This window comes from Doryrhamphus excisus, linkage group LG16 (genome assembly GCF_037039965.1).
Source record: "Doryrhamphus excisus strain RoL-2023G ecotype Guam linkage group LG16, RoL_Dexc_Guam_v1.1, whole genome shotgun sequence".
Lineage (NCBI taxonomy): Eukaryota > Metazoa > Chordata > Actinopteri > Syngnathiformes > Syngnathidae > Doryrhamphus > Doryrhamphus excisus.
The window spans coordinates 13,483,667-13,499,592 of NC_136372.1; the positions used below are offsets into that span (position 1 = coordinate 13,483,667).

At 43.2% G+C, this 15,926-nt stretch overlaps 2 protein-coding genes across 4 annotated transcripts in view; one reads left to right on the top strand and one right to left on the bottom strand.

Moving 5' to 3' along the window:
* Nucleotides 1-14,529, top strand: part of LOC131102993 (mitochondrial import inner membrane translocase subunit TIM16) — a 117,798-nt gene extending 103,269 nt beyond the window's left edge. Inside the window, exons 10-31 of one of the 3 annotated variants that reach the window (XM_078797328.1) lie at nt 556-610; nt 682-739; nt 948-1,093; nt 1,155-1,253; nt 1,319-1,420; nt 1,488-1,647; nt 1,725-1,900; nt 1,969-2,077; nt 2,158-2,244; nt 2,321-2,463; nt 2,538-2,642; nt 3,224-3,309; nt 4,134-4,275; nt 4,343-4,432; nt 4,511-4,627; nt 4,740-4,875; nt 4,938-5,029; nt 5,088-5,174; nt 7,329-7,413; nt 7,898-8,037; nt 8,854-8,919; nt 9,199-14,529. In XM_078797328.1, the coding sequence (XP_078653454.1) occupies nt 556-610; nt 682-739; nt 948-1,093; nt 1,155-1,253; nt 1,319-1,420; nt 1,488-1,647; nt 1,725-1,900; nt 1,969-2,077; nt 2,158-2,244; nt 2,321-2,463; nt 2,538-2,642; nt 3,224-3,309; nt 4,134-4,275; nt 4,343-4,432; nt 4,511-4,627; nt 4,740-4,875; nt 4,938-5,029; nt 5,088-5,174; nt 7,329-7,413; nt 7,898-8,037; nt 8,854-8,919; nt 9,199-9,285 (2,368 nt within the window). In that variant the 3' untranslated portion in view covers nt 9,286-14,529. Of the gene's footprint in view, nt 1-555; nt 611-681; nt 740-947; nt 1,094-1,154; nt 1,254-1,318; nt 1,421-1,487; nt 1,648-1,724; nt 1,901-1,968; nt 2,078-2,157; nt 2,245-2,320; nt 2,464-2,537; nt 2,643-3,223; nt 3,310-4,133; nt 4,276-4,342; nt 4,433-4,510; nt 4,628-4,739; nt 4,876-4,937; nt 5,030-5,087; nt 5,175-5,266; nt 6,597-6,912; nt 7,047-7,328; nt 7,414-7,897; nt 8,038-8,853; nt 8,920-9,198 lie in introns of those variants that run through there. The other 2 variants (XM_078797327.1, XM_058048800.2) reach the window with 2 other exon arrangements.
* Nucleotides 9,805-15,926, bottom strand: part of glis2b (GLIS family zinc finger 2b) — a 36,585-nt gene continuing 30,463 nt past the window's right edge. The window contains exon 7 of the mRNA XM_058048782.2: nt 9,805-15,904. Within this exon, the coding sequence (XP_057904765.2) occupies nt 15,171-15,904 (734 nt within the window). The 3' untranslated portion in view covers nt 9,805-15,170. The remainder of the gene's footprint in view (nt 15,905-15,926) is intronic.

Sequence of the window (15,926 nt, forward strand, 5' to 3'; positions counted from 1 at the left end):
CTGACCAAAATTATTATCACGGTATTGTTGAATGCGCTCACAATGTTTAAAAAGTACTAATACACACCCTGAAGTCTAACAAACGCACCAAAACGGCACGTGATGGCGCAATGCATTGTGGGGCGCGGGCGCCATTTTTAAGAGAAATAGCTTTGTTTCCATCAAAATTGGTGGTGGGGGAGATACACAACGTAAATAACGGCTTCTTTTCCAGCAAATGAGCAGTGTCATCGAAGTACGGTCATAAAGCACGCTTTTACGATCACTTTCATATTGCATTGATGGCTGTCAACCTAAGTTAGACTTTTATTAGTTGTATTAGTATGAGTAAACACCACACACTTCCTGGTTCTTCTTCTTCTTCTACGGGTTTATTTGCTCAACACGTGTTCTAACCCAGCATTAGGAACGTTACTGCCCTCTATAACACACACCCTGAACAGCAGCTCGGAATGACACAATACAGCCTAACCGTGAATGTGAATTTTTAGCGCTTTTGAGATCATCTCAGGTATGTAAAAGTGACCAATTCATGTCTTTTTGTCTCCTATTTAGGACGCTGATTCCTCTTTTTGATGTTGATACCGGTCTGCTGGTGCTGGCTGCCATGGTATTATTATTTGATTTGATTTGATATTTGTTGTGCAGTGTAAAATAAAATATAAATATTTCTGTATGCAGGGCGATACTGTGGCCGATTGTTTTGAAGTCTCCACCTCAGAGCCTTTCCTCACTCAAGGTGGGTTTTTTTTCCCTTGTGCACTATAGTGTAGTTACTCAACTGCAGAGAGTGTATAATATTTATTTTAAGTAACATTAGCTGCAGTAAAACATAATTAGTTTGCAATATCCATTATATTTTTTATTTACTTTAGTGGAAAACACTGTTTTGTTATGTGTGTGGTCTTGTGGCTATGTAATATACACCGCCCCTACTTTATGATTAGTGAGCCACTGTCTGACTGACGCCTCCACCCGTGGCGTGGCCACGGTACCCAAGCTGGCGTTGGACGTGATGTCTTGCGAAGTGATGCGTGTGCTCCAGCTGACGGACAACTGCATCGTACCCATCAGCTATCAAGTCCCTCGCAAGGTTTTCTTTTTTCAATGTCACACAATGTTCTTGAGAGTCGCTTTTGACTATTTCCTGTCAGAATTCAGGCCACGACTTCCACGCTGACCTTTACCCTGACACGGCGGGTGTAACTCCGGCCATGGCTGCTGAGGAGTGGTGGCAGGGAGGGAACCAGCAGGTGGGACACTTCATGTGGTTCATACATTTGAAATAAACGTTTAAAATAATGTATGTAATAATCAGGTGCAAAGAGTCAGCCTCCATCCAGACAAGCAGCCCAAAGCGAAGGCTGCAGCGGCCAATCGCAAGCCAGCAAAGACGGATTCTGTCAGCGGGGACAGTAAGGTGGGAAAGACGATGATTGTTATGAAATTCATCAGGCTATCAGCTAAGCATCGTTTGGGTTCAGCAGGTTGCAGCGCATGGATGTTCCACCTCCAGCAGCCCCCTCAGCACCCCCAGCAGCAGCGCCGCCGCATCCCGCTCACCCTCCTCCACTTCAGGCCTCTCCTCAGGCTTCCTCCCCTCCCCAAGTCCAAGCCAGGGGGCCAAGGCCTTCCAGAACTTCCTGGGTTTGAACACTTACATTAATTGATCCACTTACAGTATTGTGTGTTTTCTTCCCTGATCGGAATGTTGTGCGGTCTAGGACCGAGCTCCAAGTTCCGTCACATCCAGGGTGCCGTGACGCACCGGGACACTCACATCACAAACATACGAGACCTCAACCTGACCACGCCGGGCGAATGCGACGGCTTTTGCGTCAACCGCCTGCGTGCCGCCGTGCCGCTCGGCATATCCGGAGGACAGGTCGCCATCTTTGAAGTAAGCTATAGGAAGAAAACATGTATATTTATGAGCGATGGGGATGTGTAAAGAATCGTTTTTCTTAGCGCTTCCAGCCCGGCAGACTACCCGACACGTCCCTACCGACCGTGCAGAACTCTGTCAACGTGGCTGATCTCTGCTGGGACCCATTTGACGCACATCGACTGGCTGTGGGTGAGTGATGACCCCCCCTCACGTATTTGGATGCTGAGCATAATCAGCGTATCATCATACATGAACATTTGCGCCATCAGCTGGTGACGACGCAAAGATCCGATTGTGGCGTATACCGGAAGGCGGCCTCAAAGAGACGCTCACTGAGCCCGAGCTCATCTTGCAAGGTAAGGAGGAGAGAAGGATCTAAGGAGTCCAAGGAGGAAATGAAGCCGTACAAATCACTTCTTCATTTCCTGGCAGGCCACACGGAAAAAATCTACTCCATCAAATTCCACCCGTTGGCGAGCGGGTTGATGGTGTCTTCATCCTATGACCTCACCGTCAGACTTTGGAACCTGGAAGACGGGGAGCAAGTGCTGCTCCTTAGCGGACACCAGGATCAGGTCGGCCACATTCCAATACCAGTACTTTGATCGTGTCTCTTTTCTTGATGTTGTGTTTTTTTTTTTGTATTCAGGTGTTTTGCATGGCTTGGAGCCCGGATGGGAAGCTGCTGGCTACCGTGTGCAAGGATGGGAAAATGCGTATATACGACCCTCGACGGTCCACCGCACCCGTGCAGGTCGGTTCCCCTAATCGCCATCGCATACCATACCATCATAGTAGTGATGTGCGATACCGCTGGTTTGAGTTCATGTTTCTTCACAATTGAGCTCAGTGGAAGTTACTACAGGCAGGAAAGGAAAGAAGCGCTTCATTTTCTCACCTGCACCGTACGGGTATACTTGCCTCATTGTAATCACAGCTATTTTTCATGTTATCATAATATCGGCAGACATTGCCTCAAATGACTGACATATCAGAATTATCGATGTTTTGATTTTATTGCATGAAGACCTGGTATCGATAATTCAGTACGGATGCGCACATCACTGCTTCCAGCCAGTTATGGGCCATCAAATAAATATCATATGATGACATTATTTATGATAACAATATGTGCCCTGTGATTGGCTGGCCACCAGTCCAGGGTGTACCCCGCCTCTCACCTGAAGACAGCTGGGATAGGCTCCAGTATACCTATGACCCTTGTGAGGATAAGCGGTAGAGAATGAATGAATGAATGTGCACTAAAACTAAAATAAAGTAAAATTATTCCAACAACATGCATGCTTGGTTAATTGTCCATATGATGATATTTAGGAGGGTCCGGGTCCTGAAGGCCACAGAGGAGCTCGTGTGGTGTGGGTGTGTGACGGCAAGTACCTTCTGGTGTCTGGATTTGACGGGTAGGTACATTTCATCCTGACTATTATGGGCCTGCAAAGCATTTCTATTTCTATGACGCTTATTTAAATGTATTATATGGTATGACGTAAGAGATGATTCTTTGCATCATTAGTGGTCTCTTTTTAGCTTTTCATGTCACGGTGGTCGAGTGGTTAGCATGCAGACCTCACAGCTAGGAGACCCGAGTTCAATCCCACACTCGGCCATCTCTGTGTGGAGTTTGCATGTTCTCCCCGTGCATGCGTGGGTTTTCTGATTATATTTTTTTCCCTAAAGGCGAATGTCATTGGTCAAGATGGGGCGGCGGGGTCTCAGCGTCCACACTGAGCAGGGGAGAGGCGGGGTTAAACACATACAGCACCAATGTTGCAATTTTGCTGCTAAATCTGGCAACATTTCAAACACTATTGGCAATATATTGTTTTTTTACATTAGTAATTCATTTTAGGGCCGCACGGCGGATGAATGGTCAGCATGCAGGCCACACAGCTATGAGCCAAGTTCGATTCCACCCTCAGCCATCTCTGTGTGGAGTTTGCATGTTCCCCCCGTGCATGCGTGGGTTTTCTCCGGGTACTCCGGTTTCCTCCCAAATTCCAAAAACATGCTAGGTTAATTGGCGACTCCAAATTGTCCATAGGTATGAATGTGAGTGTGAATGGTTGTTTGTCTATATGTGCCCTGTGATTGGCTGGCCACCAGTCCAGGGTGTACCCCACCTCTCGCCCTGAAGACAGCTGGGATAGGCTCCAGCACCCCTCGAATGAATGTCTCACATAAGGATTGTGAATGATGGGTAAAATTCCTTTACTATCCTGTGTAGCCTCAGCGAGCGAGTGCTCTACCTGTACTCGGCTGTCTCCCTGTCCTCTGGAGCGGTCGCCAGCGTCGCCGGGGACGTCTCCCCCTCTACGCTCATCCCCTTTTACGACCCCGACACCAGTGTTGTCATCCTCACTGGGAAAGTAAGGAAGAATCGCCGCCCAAATAAGAATGTTTTGGAAATATCGGAGTGTGTTTTTCCTCTTCCAGGGGGACACCAGGGTGCTGATCTACGAGATCTTGCCTGAAGAGCCGTACTTCCTGGAGTGCAGCAGCTTTCACAGTCCAGAACCACATAAGGTACCATAAGGACCTTGACACGCTTTAGTCAGATGCTGGGATGACCTTGACGGCTTGCGGTGGTGCTTGATGACGCAGGGCTTGGCCTTCCTGCCAAAGACGGAGTGCAACGTGCGGGAAGTGGAGGTAGCCGCAGCGCTGATGCTCACCAAGACCTCCATAGAGCCCGTGGTGTTCAAGGTCCCACGGGTCAAGGTGGGGGCTCATAAAAAGGAATCACCGATATCGTTATCGCACCAAAGAAGTCAACATTCCAGTCGGAGCTCATCCCAAAAGTCTTTGATGTCGCCTTCTCCGTCGTCCCCAGAAAGAATTTTTCCAAGACGACGTGTATCCGGACACCTCGGTGTGCTGGGAACCGGCGTTGACCGCATCTGCCTGGTTCGGCAACATCAACGGCCAACACAGGAAGATGAGCCTGAAGCCCGCTGACATGACGCCAGGTACGACATTCACCCCTTCACGTTCGATGCCGACCCCCCACATGCGACTCATGTCTTGCTAGTGAGCCAAGCCCCCAAAGAAGCACCAGTGAGGAAGTACATGCCATCTTCTTTCTACCTGGAGGAGAAAACGGATGAGCAGAAGAAAGAGGAGGTGAGGACTTTATTGTCGCTGTTTAAAACATTGCAATAACATCTGTAATGCATCACAGCTCCTGGTTGCCATGGCTGCCAAGTTGGGAAACATGGATGACCCGTTGCCGCAGGAGTCCTTCCAGGGGGTCGACGATGACGAGTGGGTGAGTGGAGTGCAGAAAGCCCAATCTTCCATGAGGATGATCCTGTTCCACGAGTATTTGCATGATGGATACTTGTCTGTTTGGCCTTACAGGACGACTAAAGGTGGTGCCAATGACGGCGAGGAGAGAGAGGAGCCAATTTAAAGTAACACCCACACACTGCAGCATCGAATGGAGAAGTGGATCTAACTGCTGTTTGCTCTTAAAGTCTTAAATGTGCCACCAAACATTCAGGGATTCATCAGGCTTCAAGGTTTGCTTGAAAATGAATAACGCACACTCCTCCAAAGCATGCAGGGGCCACAACATTAGGTACACTTACTAATATTACAGTAATCCCTCCACATGTTGCGTCATGGCGTAAGGAAGCATATTTGACTTTTTTTTCACCCAAATGAAGCATAAAAATGGCTTTATGAACTAGAATTAATATAAAAGGTATTGGGAAGACAGTCAAAGATGTGATGTAGTTTCCTCCTTTGGTCACTAGATGTCAGTAATGTTACAACAACAGTAAGTACAAATAGAGCAGCAAGGAACTCTTCTGATGCTAAAATATGAGTCCATTATGTCTTACTTTCTCTTATGTAATAGGACTCTAGGGGTGTTATGTCATGTCTGGAGGACCCTGATAATCTTAAACATATTTAGAAGTTCGTAAAACAGGTTTTCATGCTATTTATAGGTCTTACTTTGTGGAAATTCATTCATCACGGAACCAAGGGATTGCTGTAATAATAACTACAAGAAATAGTGCCATGAACTTTCCAAGATGTTTACTGTTCTGGATGTATTTTTATTGTCGTAGTGCAGGTTTGTTTTTTTTTTCCCAACGCTGTCATCTAAGCACAATCAATGTAACAACCACAATAAGGACACAACAGGGTTGCCAGGTTTCATATTTGGCTGAACTGGACTAGAATTTTTTTTTTCCAGAGTACGGTAGTTAGCGTTATTAATGCAGTGTAGTTTTTCCAACTTATTCCAATTCTACTGCTACTGTATTTCTACCATTGATATATTTTTTACATTGGGGTGTTCTTATATTGTGCTTTTAAAGGGACCATTTCTTTTCTATAAACATGTGGCTGTAGGTTTACATCCTTTTGTGGGATATTTTTCACACGCAATGTAACCACTAACAGTAAAATGAAAGTATTAGTTAAAAAAATGCAATGAAGCCAGTATAAAATGTATCTTACACATTCTGATGGAGCGAGTTGAAGCCATGTGAGCTGTGGGTGTCCTGGGTGACGGTGCAGTGATACTGTATACTGGAAGGGCCAAAATTTTTTACTTGTGCTGCTCTGATGCCATATTTACTCTTAATATTGTGGATACTAATGGCAAAATATGAATATGATGGTGAAAGGTTTTTTGTTTTTTTTCTACATTGTCTGACATTAAACACATTTTGAGCAATTTGTTTGTTGTTGTGTTGTTATATCACCTTTAAGGTCACTGTTTAGTTTAGTTCATGTATTTTTATACTGTGTGCTTGTTTAGAATGAATCAACCCAATTAGAATTAGCTTTATTTACTTTTAATTGTATTTATACCCTTGTCAAACACATGAATTAGCCCCAAAATTTGGTGTATATTTGGCTTATTTAATAATAACTACATGTTTTCAACTTTCAATTCCTATGGCAATGATTTTTCACACTATTGTTTTTCGAAGTATAGTATCTATGACTGCAGGGCATGAAAACAAAGCTGCAGTTCTTCCTCCCGGCCACAAGATGTCACTGTATTATGTCGTGAGACATCGACTCTTCCGGGAACTTTGACACTTCCGTAACCTTCACGCGCTTCCTGCATGTGAAAACAGGACCTCCGTCCTTAAACGGACGCGTGAAACCGTCGTAAATGGTGAGAAATGTATTAATTGTACTGATATTAAATGTTTTTCTACTGGTTGTTATTCTCGGGCGTTATCGTAGGTACGCGGTTGTCACGGTGGCGTAAGAAGACACCCGTGGTGTGTTGTTTAGTTCAGTCAATTCACGAATGACTGAAGTGGTGTCCGTCGCTTGTGAAAAAGATGTCCGCTGCTAAACGCTTTTTATTGTGCAGTCATATAAACGGTGTATGCTATCTGGAGTTTTTCTGCATCGTTTTTTAAATGATGGTTCCAATGTGTCCCTCCTACAGGCTAAATATTTAGCACAGGTCATCGTGATGGGAGTTCAGGTGGTGGGTCGTGCTTTTGCTCGGGCTTTACAGCAGGAATATGCAGGTAAGGTCACCTAAATTCAAACATTGTATTTTCTAAAAACGTTTTTATTGTTGGTTGACGTGTGTAAACGGTAGATAGTTTCACTCAGCCTACTATTATGCCTACTATGTTACTCATGTTACTCATATTTTCGCTAACGCTAGCTACAATATTACCGTATTGACGCGAATATAAGACCACTATAATAATCTGATAACTGCTCACGGACAGTCCGTCATTGCCATTTTCAAATATTCATAAACCCTACTGCAGGTTAGGTCTTTAACGCTTAATTAACATTAAAATAATCACAACTAACAAAAATTAACTTATAACAAAATAAAAAGTTACAGCTGTCAATATGATGCTGTCATTTGACATCACGGTAAACTACAGTCATCATCACACATACCATACTACCGTACCATATCATGCATATCATCAGCATGATGCATCGACGTGTGGTAAGTGGAATTATTCTTGTTTTTCCGTGATATTTCCGCAGCGAGTCAGGCGGCAGCGCGGGCCAGAGGCAGCGCCGCAGGTCCGCATTCGGCCGCAGCTACCAACATCACGGGGATGAGCTTGCAAGAGGCACAACAGATTCTCAACGTCTCCACGTTAAACCCAGAGGAGATCCAGAAGGTGAAAAATCAACTTGAACATGTCTGACATGGGAGAAAATCTACAGTCGTCCCTCGCTAATCACAATTTTTCAAAAACAATTTAATAAGTGGTCAGTGTTTAATTGGTTCCAGATCCGACTTCGTTAGCTTAATTTCCGCAAAGTAGAATTCCATATTAATAAATTGAATATTTCTGTAGTTATGGCATAGAAAACCTGTTTATGATCTTCAAATACGCTTTTTAACAGTATTAGAGCCATCAAGACATTAAATAACACCCCTATAGTCACCTTTACACCCTTATTACCCAATACAGTGTACTTCTTTGTGCCTTTTAAAAGGCTTTCCACTTGTATTAGCCAGAATAAAATTAAATGGGACGTAAATAAAACTCCTGCTGGTGCAGTGTCACAGTAAATGTGTTCCCTAGGGAACATTATTGGTGAGTCTAGTGCCTGTCTCACCAAACTGTTAGGGACACCTAGTGGCCAATGTAGAATACAGTACCACATCAGCCTGCCTTGTATTTGTTTATTAGTTCATTTAGTTGCATAATTTATGCATTTTTATGCTTGAAAATGCTTCATTTAAGTAATCATAAGCTTAAATATGCTTTTAATGAATTTTTTTTACAAATAATAATCTGTATTCAACCACCAAACATTGATTATTTATCAATATTATATTATTTATCAACTTCATAGACTGTGAAGTACTGTGAAGTAGCTCCAGAGGCGTCTTTTCCTCAAATTCATTCCCAAGTCAGACTTGATAAGACCTCACGGTGTTGCTAAGGTGGCTAACGCTTGATGTTGTCTTTGTGTGTACATTGCAGAGCTATGAACATCTTTTCAAAGTGAATGACAAGTCTGTGGGCGGTTCATTTTACCTCCAATCAAAAGTAAGTATTCATGAGCTTCAAGACCTTAGTCTTGGAGTTGCTATGGTTACGTCGCTCCTAACCTTGCCGTCAAAACTCAAGCCCGGCAGCTTGTAATTGCTGCCTCAGAGCGCTCTGAGCATTTAATAAAACAGGCATGTTGTCCAAAATATAAGACCATTACGATCATAAAAACCCACCCCCTCATTTTCCCGCCACTAACAACCCCCCCACTTCCATCCCCCGCCCTCCATTGAAATGTCATGTCAAGTCACATGGTGACTTTGTGTCTGTACGCAGGTGGTGCGGGCTAAAGAGCGTCTAGATGAGGAAGTAAATATTGAGTCTGAACAAAAGCAGAATTCGCAGCAAAACCCGGAAACATGAAACACGACCCCACCCTTACCCCCGCCCCCTGTAAATTACCCCCAATAAATGTAACCCCTTCTCAACCCGTTCGCTTCACTCTTTGCTTTTTCGTGTGCAAAACAACCTTTTTTTATGATGTCATCCAAATTAAATATGACTAGAAAAAAGTAAAATGTTTATTAAATATTAGGAAAAATATCAAATTAAATGTAAAAAAAATCTAAACTTTCAAAAAAAATAATTAAATGGACATGTTAGGAGAAAAGGTTGTGTAAAAAATGTCATTTAAAAAGAATACAGTATGAATATGTACAAAAATGGGAAAAAAAGTGGCAAGAACGTCATCATACGACAATAAAAAATTACAAGTATTTCAAAAAATGAAGTCCTAAAATTAAGTTGTCCCATTATGAGAAAAAGGTTGAATTATGTGGCTCCATTATTTAAATATATATATTTTTTAAATATCAAATTTTTCTGAGGTGCTCATACTGCTTGGATAAACGTGTAATACAAAGCACACACAAACACACCACGTGTATCCAATGTATTTATTAAACACTTTCCTTTTCATTGACCTTATTAGCAATATTGTAATAAAATTCCTCTAAAACGGGAGAAGACGGCTATGTGGTAGCAACAGGTGACTTTCATACAACGCTAACATTCTTGCATGTTCCACCACAGAACATGAAACCAGGAAAAAAAATATATATATATATATCTCATCAAATCTTTACCATAGAATGTTTAACTTCTCTATTTGACCTACAATAATAAAAAAAGGCACTTGGAAAAAATGAAAATACTGACAGAGTATCTCACACATGTGCAAAGAAAAAAAAAAGAAACAAACTTGGAACAGGCCTCAGTTGGCCTTGGTCTTATTTTCTAGCAAGCCTTTTGTGCAACACTGTAGCACTTCAGTCAGTGGCACCCCTTTTTTAAAATTTTTTATTTTAAAATCACACCAACCACGCGTGCCGACACAAAGGATGACGCGCTCAAATCTCCTGGACGCTAGTACCGCTTTTGTGTGGTTTCCAATTCAGCCTGAAGTGGATACAAGGGTGGATGCTAAATGAATAAAGCTGGACGCTGAGGAAAGAACCTCCCACCACCTCCACCTCCGGGATCAAAAGTGCAGTTTTTGTATCAACGCATTCATGAACCACCGAGCTTATTTCATGTGAACCCTTACGAGGATTCGTGTCACGTTAGCCAGCTCTCTGCTGCCAGACTCATCCTCCCCGTTCTCAGCTTCAACCTGCCGCATCTGTTGCCATGGAAATATCTATCCTACTCCGCATCGGCTGTTTCGGATGACATCACTCTGGAAAGGAAAAGTGTAGGTGGGGCAGGAGTTGGCGGGTGAATGCTTAGCAAAATGGTCTCTCCTAAATATGGTGTTCCTACACAAGTATGGAATTTTTCATTTTTGGACATTTCCAGGTCTGGAAAAGTAAGGAAATGGGAATTTGTGTATGCCCTGGTTAACATCCCCAATTTCTGCCTTGGCATTTATTGACACTTGATTAGGCTTCCTTGCCAACGCACTTCCACGATGTCACTACCGCTACCAGTTGTTTTCGTTTTTTTAATGAAACAGTAAGGTAGATGTTCGAGAACATTGATATTTCATACAGGTTTTAAATGTTTATTTATTTTTGTGTCATTTTCTCTATGAAAAACCACAGTGTAATTATTGTCTATAAAATTTTAATATTTTGGGGTGTCCAGAACGGATTAATTGGCTTTACATTATTTTCTATGGGAAAATGTGCTTTGGTTAGAGTCCGTTTTGGTTTGGACCTTCTGGAATGGATTCATGTTAACCAAGGCACCACTGGAATATCTGGTACAGTTTGGGCCTTCTCGACTTCCTATGAAAATAGATTTTCTGGAGCGTATTTTGTGGATTTTTCTTGTTCACTCCATCTTGCCTTTGACAGAACTGAGGTTATTTTTACCTCAATAAAAGGAAAATATGCTTTGGTTAGAGTCCATTTTGGTTTGGACCTTCTGGAATGGATTCATGTTAACCAAGGCATCACTGGAATATCTGGTACAGTTGGGGCCTTCTCGATTTCCTGTAAAAATTGATTTTCTGGAGTATATTTTGTGGATTTTTCTTGTTCACTCCATCTTGCGTTTGACAGAACTGAGGTTATTTTTACCTCAATAAAAGGAAAATATGCTTTGGTTAGAGTCCATTTTGGTTTGGACCTTCTGGAATGGATTCATGTTAACCAAGGCACCACTGGAGTATCTGGTACAGTTGGGGCCTTCTCGACTTCCTGTGGAAATAGATTTTCTGGAGCATATTTTGTGGATTTTTCTTGTTCACTCCATCTTGCCTTTGACAGAACTGAGGTTATTTTTACCTCAATAAAAGGAAAATATGCTTTGGTTAGAGTCCATTTTGGTTTGGACCTTCTGGAATGGATTCATGTTAACCAAGGCATCACTGGAATATCTGGTACAGTTGGGGCCTTCTCGATTTCCTGTAAAAATTGATTTTCTGGAGTATATTTTGTGGATTTTTCTTGTTGACTCCATCTTGCCTTTGACAGAACTGAGGTTATTTTTACCTCAATAAAAGGAAAATATGCTTTGGTTAGAGTCCATTTTGGTTTGGACCTTCTGGAATGGATTCATGTTAACCAAGGCATCACTGGAATATCTGGTACAGTTGGGGCCTTCTCGATTTCCTGTAAAAATTGATTTTCTGGAGTATATTTTGTGGATTTTTCTTGTTCACTCCATCTTGCGTTTGACAGAACTGAGGTTATTTTTACCTCAGTAAAAGGAAAATATGCTTTGGTTAGAGTCCATTTTGGTTTGGACCTTCTGGAATGGATTCATGTTAACCAAGGCACCACTGGAGTATCTGGTACAGTTGGGGCCTTCTCGACTTCCTGTGGAAATAGATTTTCTGGAGCATATTTTGTGGATTTTTCTTGTTCACTCAATCTTGCCTTTGACAGAACTGAGGTTATTTTTACCTCAGTAAAAGGAAAATTTGCTTTGGTTAGTGTCCATTTTGGTTTGGACCTTCTGGAATGGATTCATGTTAACCAAGGCATCACTGGAATATCTGGTACAGTTGGGGCCTTCTCGACTTCCTGTGAAAATAGATTTTCTGGAGCGTATTTTGTGGACTTTTCTTGTTCACTTTTTTGCCTTTGACAGAACTGAGGTTATTTTTACGCCTGGCGTCGAGTCTTTTTGTCACGCCTGTACTATACAGTTTACGTTCCCTTTGTAGGCCAATTTTGACGCTGCAACTTATCACTAGTGGAATGCATTCGACGAGCCAGACCCCCCAAGAATTGCAAACCACTGTCCCAAAAGACCACCTAAAGACTCATCCTGGACAGCAGAGAAGCTGATGTCAGCGCAGTTTTCACAGAACACAAGAAGCAAAATTCAACATCTGAGAGAAATGTCTCGTCCAAACGCGTACAGGCAAAATTATAAGACCAATCTGAGTAGTAAAAAGTGGGCGTCGGCCGTGGAAGGACTGCCAACGGAGCAGATGGGACAAGGAGAGAGAGGATGGAAGTCTATGGAAGTCTCTTGAGGGAATGTTCCTTGTGTTGATCCTCTCGTGCTCCTCTGTGTCCCATAACTGAAATGACACTTGTTACGAAACTGAACCACAATCCGTTCTAAGCGCGTGACGACTGCTTAACGGAACCCTGGTCAGTAAGACTTTTTGATTGGACCCATAATGGACACAATAAAATGAGGCAGTTTATCGAAGTGTGGCTTCCCTGTCAGTCCAGCTGTAGTTGGCACTAAGTGTTTGGACCCCCCAATATGTACATCCCACTTGACTTTTTCTGGGTATTTTGCCAGGCAGGATACAACTCCCAACTAAAGCTTTTACTGGAGGGCCATCTGTTTTTCACAACTGTTTTTTTCAGCCGAGTGGATCTTGAAGGAAAACACAAGACAGCAGTGTTTATCACCACACTGGCTCTTTCATACACAAACTGGCTGTGTTGATTCAATCACGGGCAAGCAGCTGGACAATCCAGGAGCCAATCCAGTTTTATCCAAGGGGATATTTGCGTTTCTTTCCGCCACAGGGGGGAGCCATACTCAGCAGTGCTCTGCATTACAGAAGCAGTAGTGACTATTGGTGTTTTTCAGGTGATTTTACACCGCTTGTCTGTCCTCAGATAGCTCTAAAAAAAAAAAACACTGCAGTCTGTGACAAATATTCTGCTGTACCAGGCTAGTCCGTGTTGGTCAGCCTCCCCGAAATGGGGACAGATTGTCGCGGAAAAAAAGAGAACTCGCTAGAGCAGGGGTCTCAAACACGTGGCGGCCCCCTGCCTTGATATGAAAGTTTAATGTTAGTGCGGCCCGCGCAAGTTTGATATGGATGCTGTATGGTATCATGTACCCAGAAAAAATTATTACGTTTGATTAATGTTCATGTTACAGGTCAAATAACTGTTAATAGTTATCCTCCCTATCCGTGTGGAAGTGGTAAGTTTTTGGCTATTTAAGTTTAAGGGAAAGGAACTTGAAGGCTACTGTTTAGGTCGCTAGCTCTCTAGTTTGCTAGTTAGCATGTGTCTCAAGACCCTGCAGTTGCGCAATATGTTGTGAATAAAAAGTGTATAAATGTGACTATAGTCGTGTTTTGTCATGTCTACAGGGCTCTAATAATGCTTTGTTCATTTTAATCTGAAAGAATGCTGTATGGTATCATGTACCCAGAAAAAAATTATTACGTTTGATTAATGTTCATGTTAAAGGTTAAATAACTTAATAGTTATCCTCCCTATCTGTGTGGAAGTGGTAAGTTTTTGGCTATTTAAGTTTAAAGGAAAGGAACTTGAAGGCTACCGTTTAGGTCGCTAGCTCTCTAGTTTGCTAGTTAGCATGTGTCTCAAGACCCTGTAGTTGCGCAATATGTTAGAGTATAAATGTGACTATATTCGTGTTTTGTCATGTCTACAGGGCTCTAATAATGCTTTAATTTTAATCTGAAAAAAATAATTTGTCTACCCACCAACTATATGTGGTTTCTCAAGTTTTTATTATTTGCCGTTTTATTATTATTGTATTTATTTATTTATTACTGATTGATTGATTTTCTTTATTTTTGATTTGTTTATGTATTTTTCATCAGAAAAATTTCCGCAAAGTAGAAAAATAAAAAGTAAGATATTTGAGAACAGTGGAATGTTTTATCAGAGCTTTTATTGTAGAAAATTAGAACCGAAGCAAAGTTTTTTTATTTTTTTGTTTTTAATAAATGCGTTGTTTTTTTTTTTGGTCTCACCCAGACCCGAGCTCCAGTGGCCCCCAAGTAAATTGAGTTTGAGACCCCTGCGCTAGAGTTTAGCAGCAGTTTTTGAGGTTTTTGTGATGGTAAGCAGTTAAGTGCTGTGTATAACTAAACTGTTGCGTTCACTTGCTTTGGTCTGGCAAGCTTGTCTTATGAAACACAAAAGCCTTGTATGTTATCAGTTTACAATAATAAACCTTTGCCCGGCTGACGGTGCGTCATTGTGTTTCTCTGCGGGGTTTTCGATCTCGCTGCTTGGCTAGAGGCACACGGTCGATAAACTTTTATAAATACTCGAAAGGAATCACGACTACCGCGTTCATGGGCTCTGTCCACAGAACCAACAGACAAGGAATGGATAAAGTATAAAATAGAACTTGTGATACAAATTGAGCTTGAGCCCCCGATAAAAAAAAAAGGGGCCTGCGTTCTACAATTATCATACAATGTCGTGCATGTATGGAGTCTAAGTGTACAAACGGTTGTATATTTTCTACCCCCCCTCCCGCCACCCTTGACTGCCCGTACCCTGACTAAGGCGTTCACCCTCCCATCCTGACCCCCTGAGCTCTTCTGGAATGTGCGCGTGTGTCTATCAGTTGACCACAGCTGGTTTGAGCACCACGGTCCCTGGGGGGATGACCACCCAGGACAAGGGATCATGTGACCCTCCCGTGGCAAGGTTAAGCACCCCCCCTGTCACCTCATTCTCAGCCTCCTCCTCGCCTCGGGCCTTTCTGGGGGCCCTGCGCTTGGCAGCCGCCCCCAGCACAGGAACCATGGGCATGCCCAATGTTGAGGAGCTGAACGCCGGGGACAGCATGGGCGACTTGGCCAGACCCAGCGGGGATCCGTTGTAAGATAGGACAGATGTGCTTCCCAGCCCGCCTGGTGGGGAACTAGGGCAGCCCAATGTGCTGAGGTCCAGGGGCCGAGGACTGAGAGGGGACAACGGCAGGGATCCACCCAGGCCCTGAAGAGCGTGGGCTCCCAGGAAAGCTGCTGTCGCCCCTGGGATGATAATGTGAGCCCCACTCATGTAGGACATGTCTGAATCCTTGCCCACTCCGCCTGCAAGACCTCCGCTGTGACTTCCCTTCAGCAAGGACCCCACTCCGCCTGGCGAGCCCTGATCCTGCGCCACAAAGTGACCGTGGGCCTTAATGTGCTTGCGTAGAGAACTGGGGTCTGTGTAGCGCTTCAGGCATCCCACCATCTTGCAGTAGTAGGGCTTGTCCACATAATGTGTACGTGTGTGCTTAAAGCGGTCGCTGGAGTTGGAGTAGCGCTTGTTGCAGCCCTCATACGGACAAATGTACGGCTTCTCACCTGTAGGGGAGATAAAATGGCG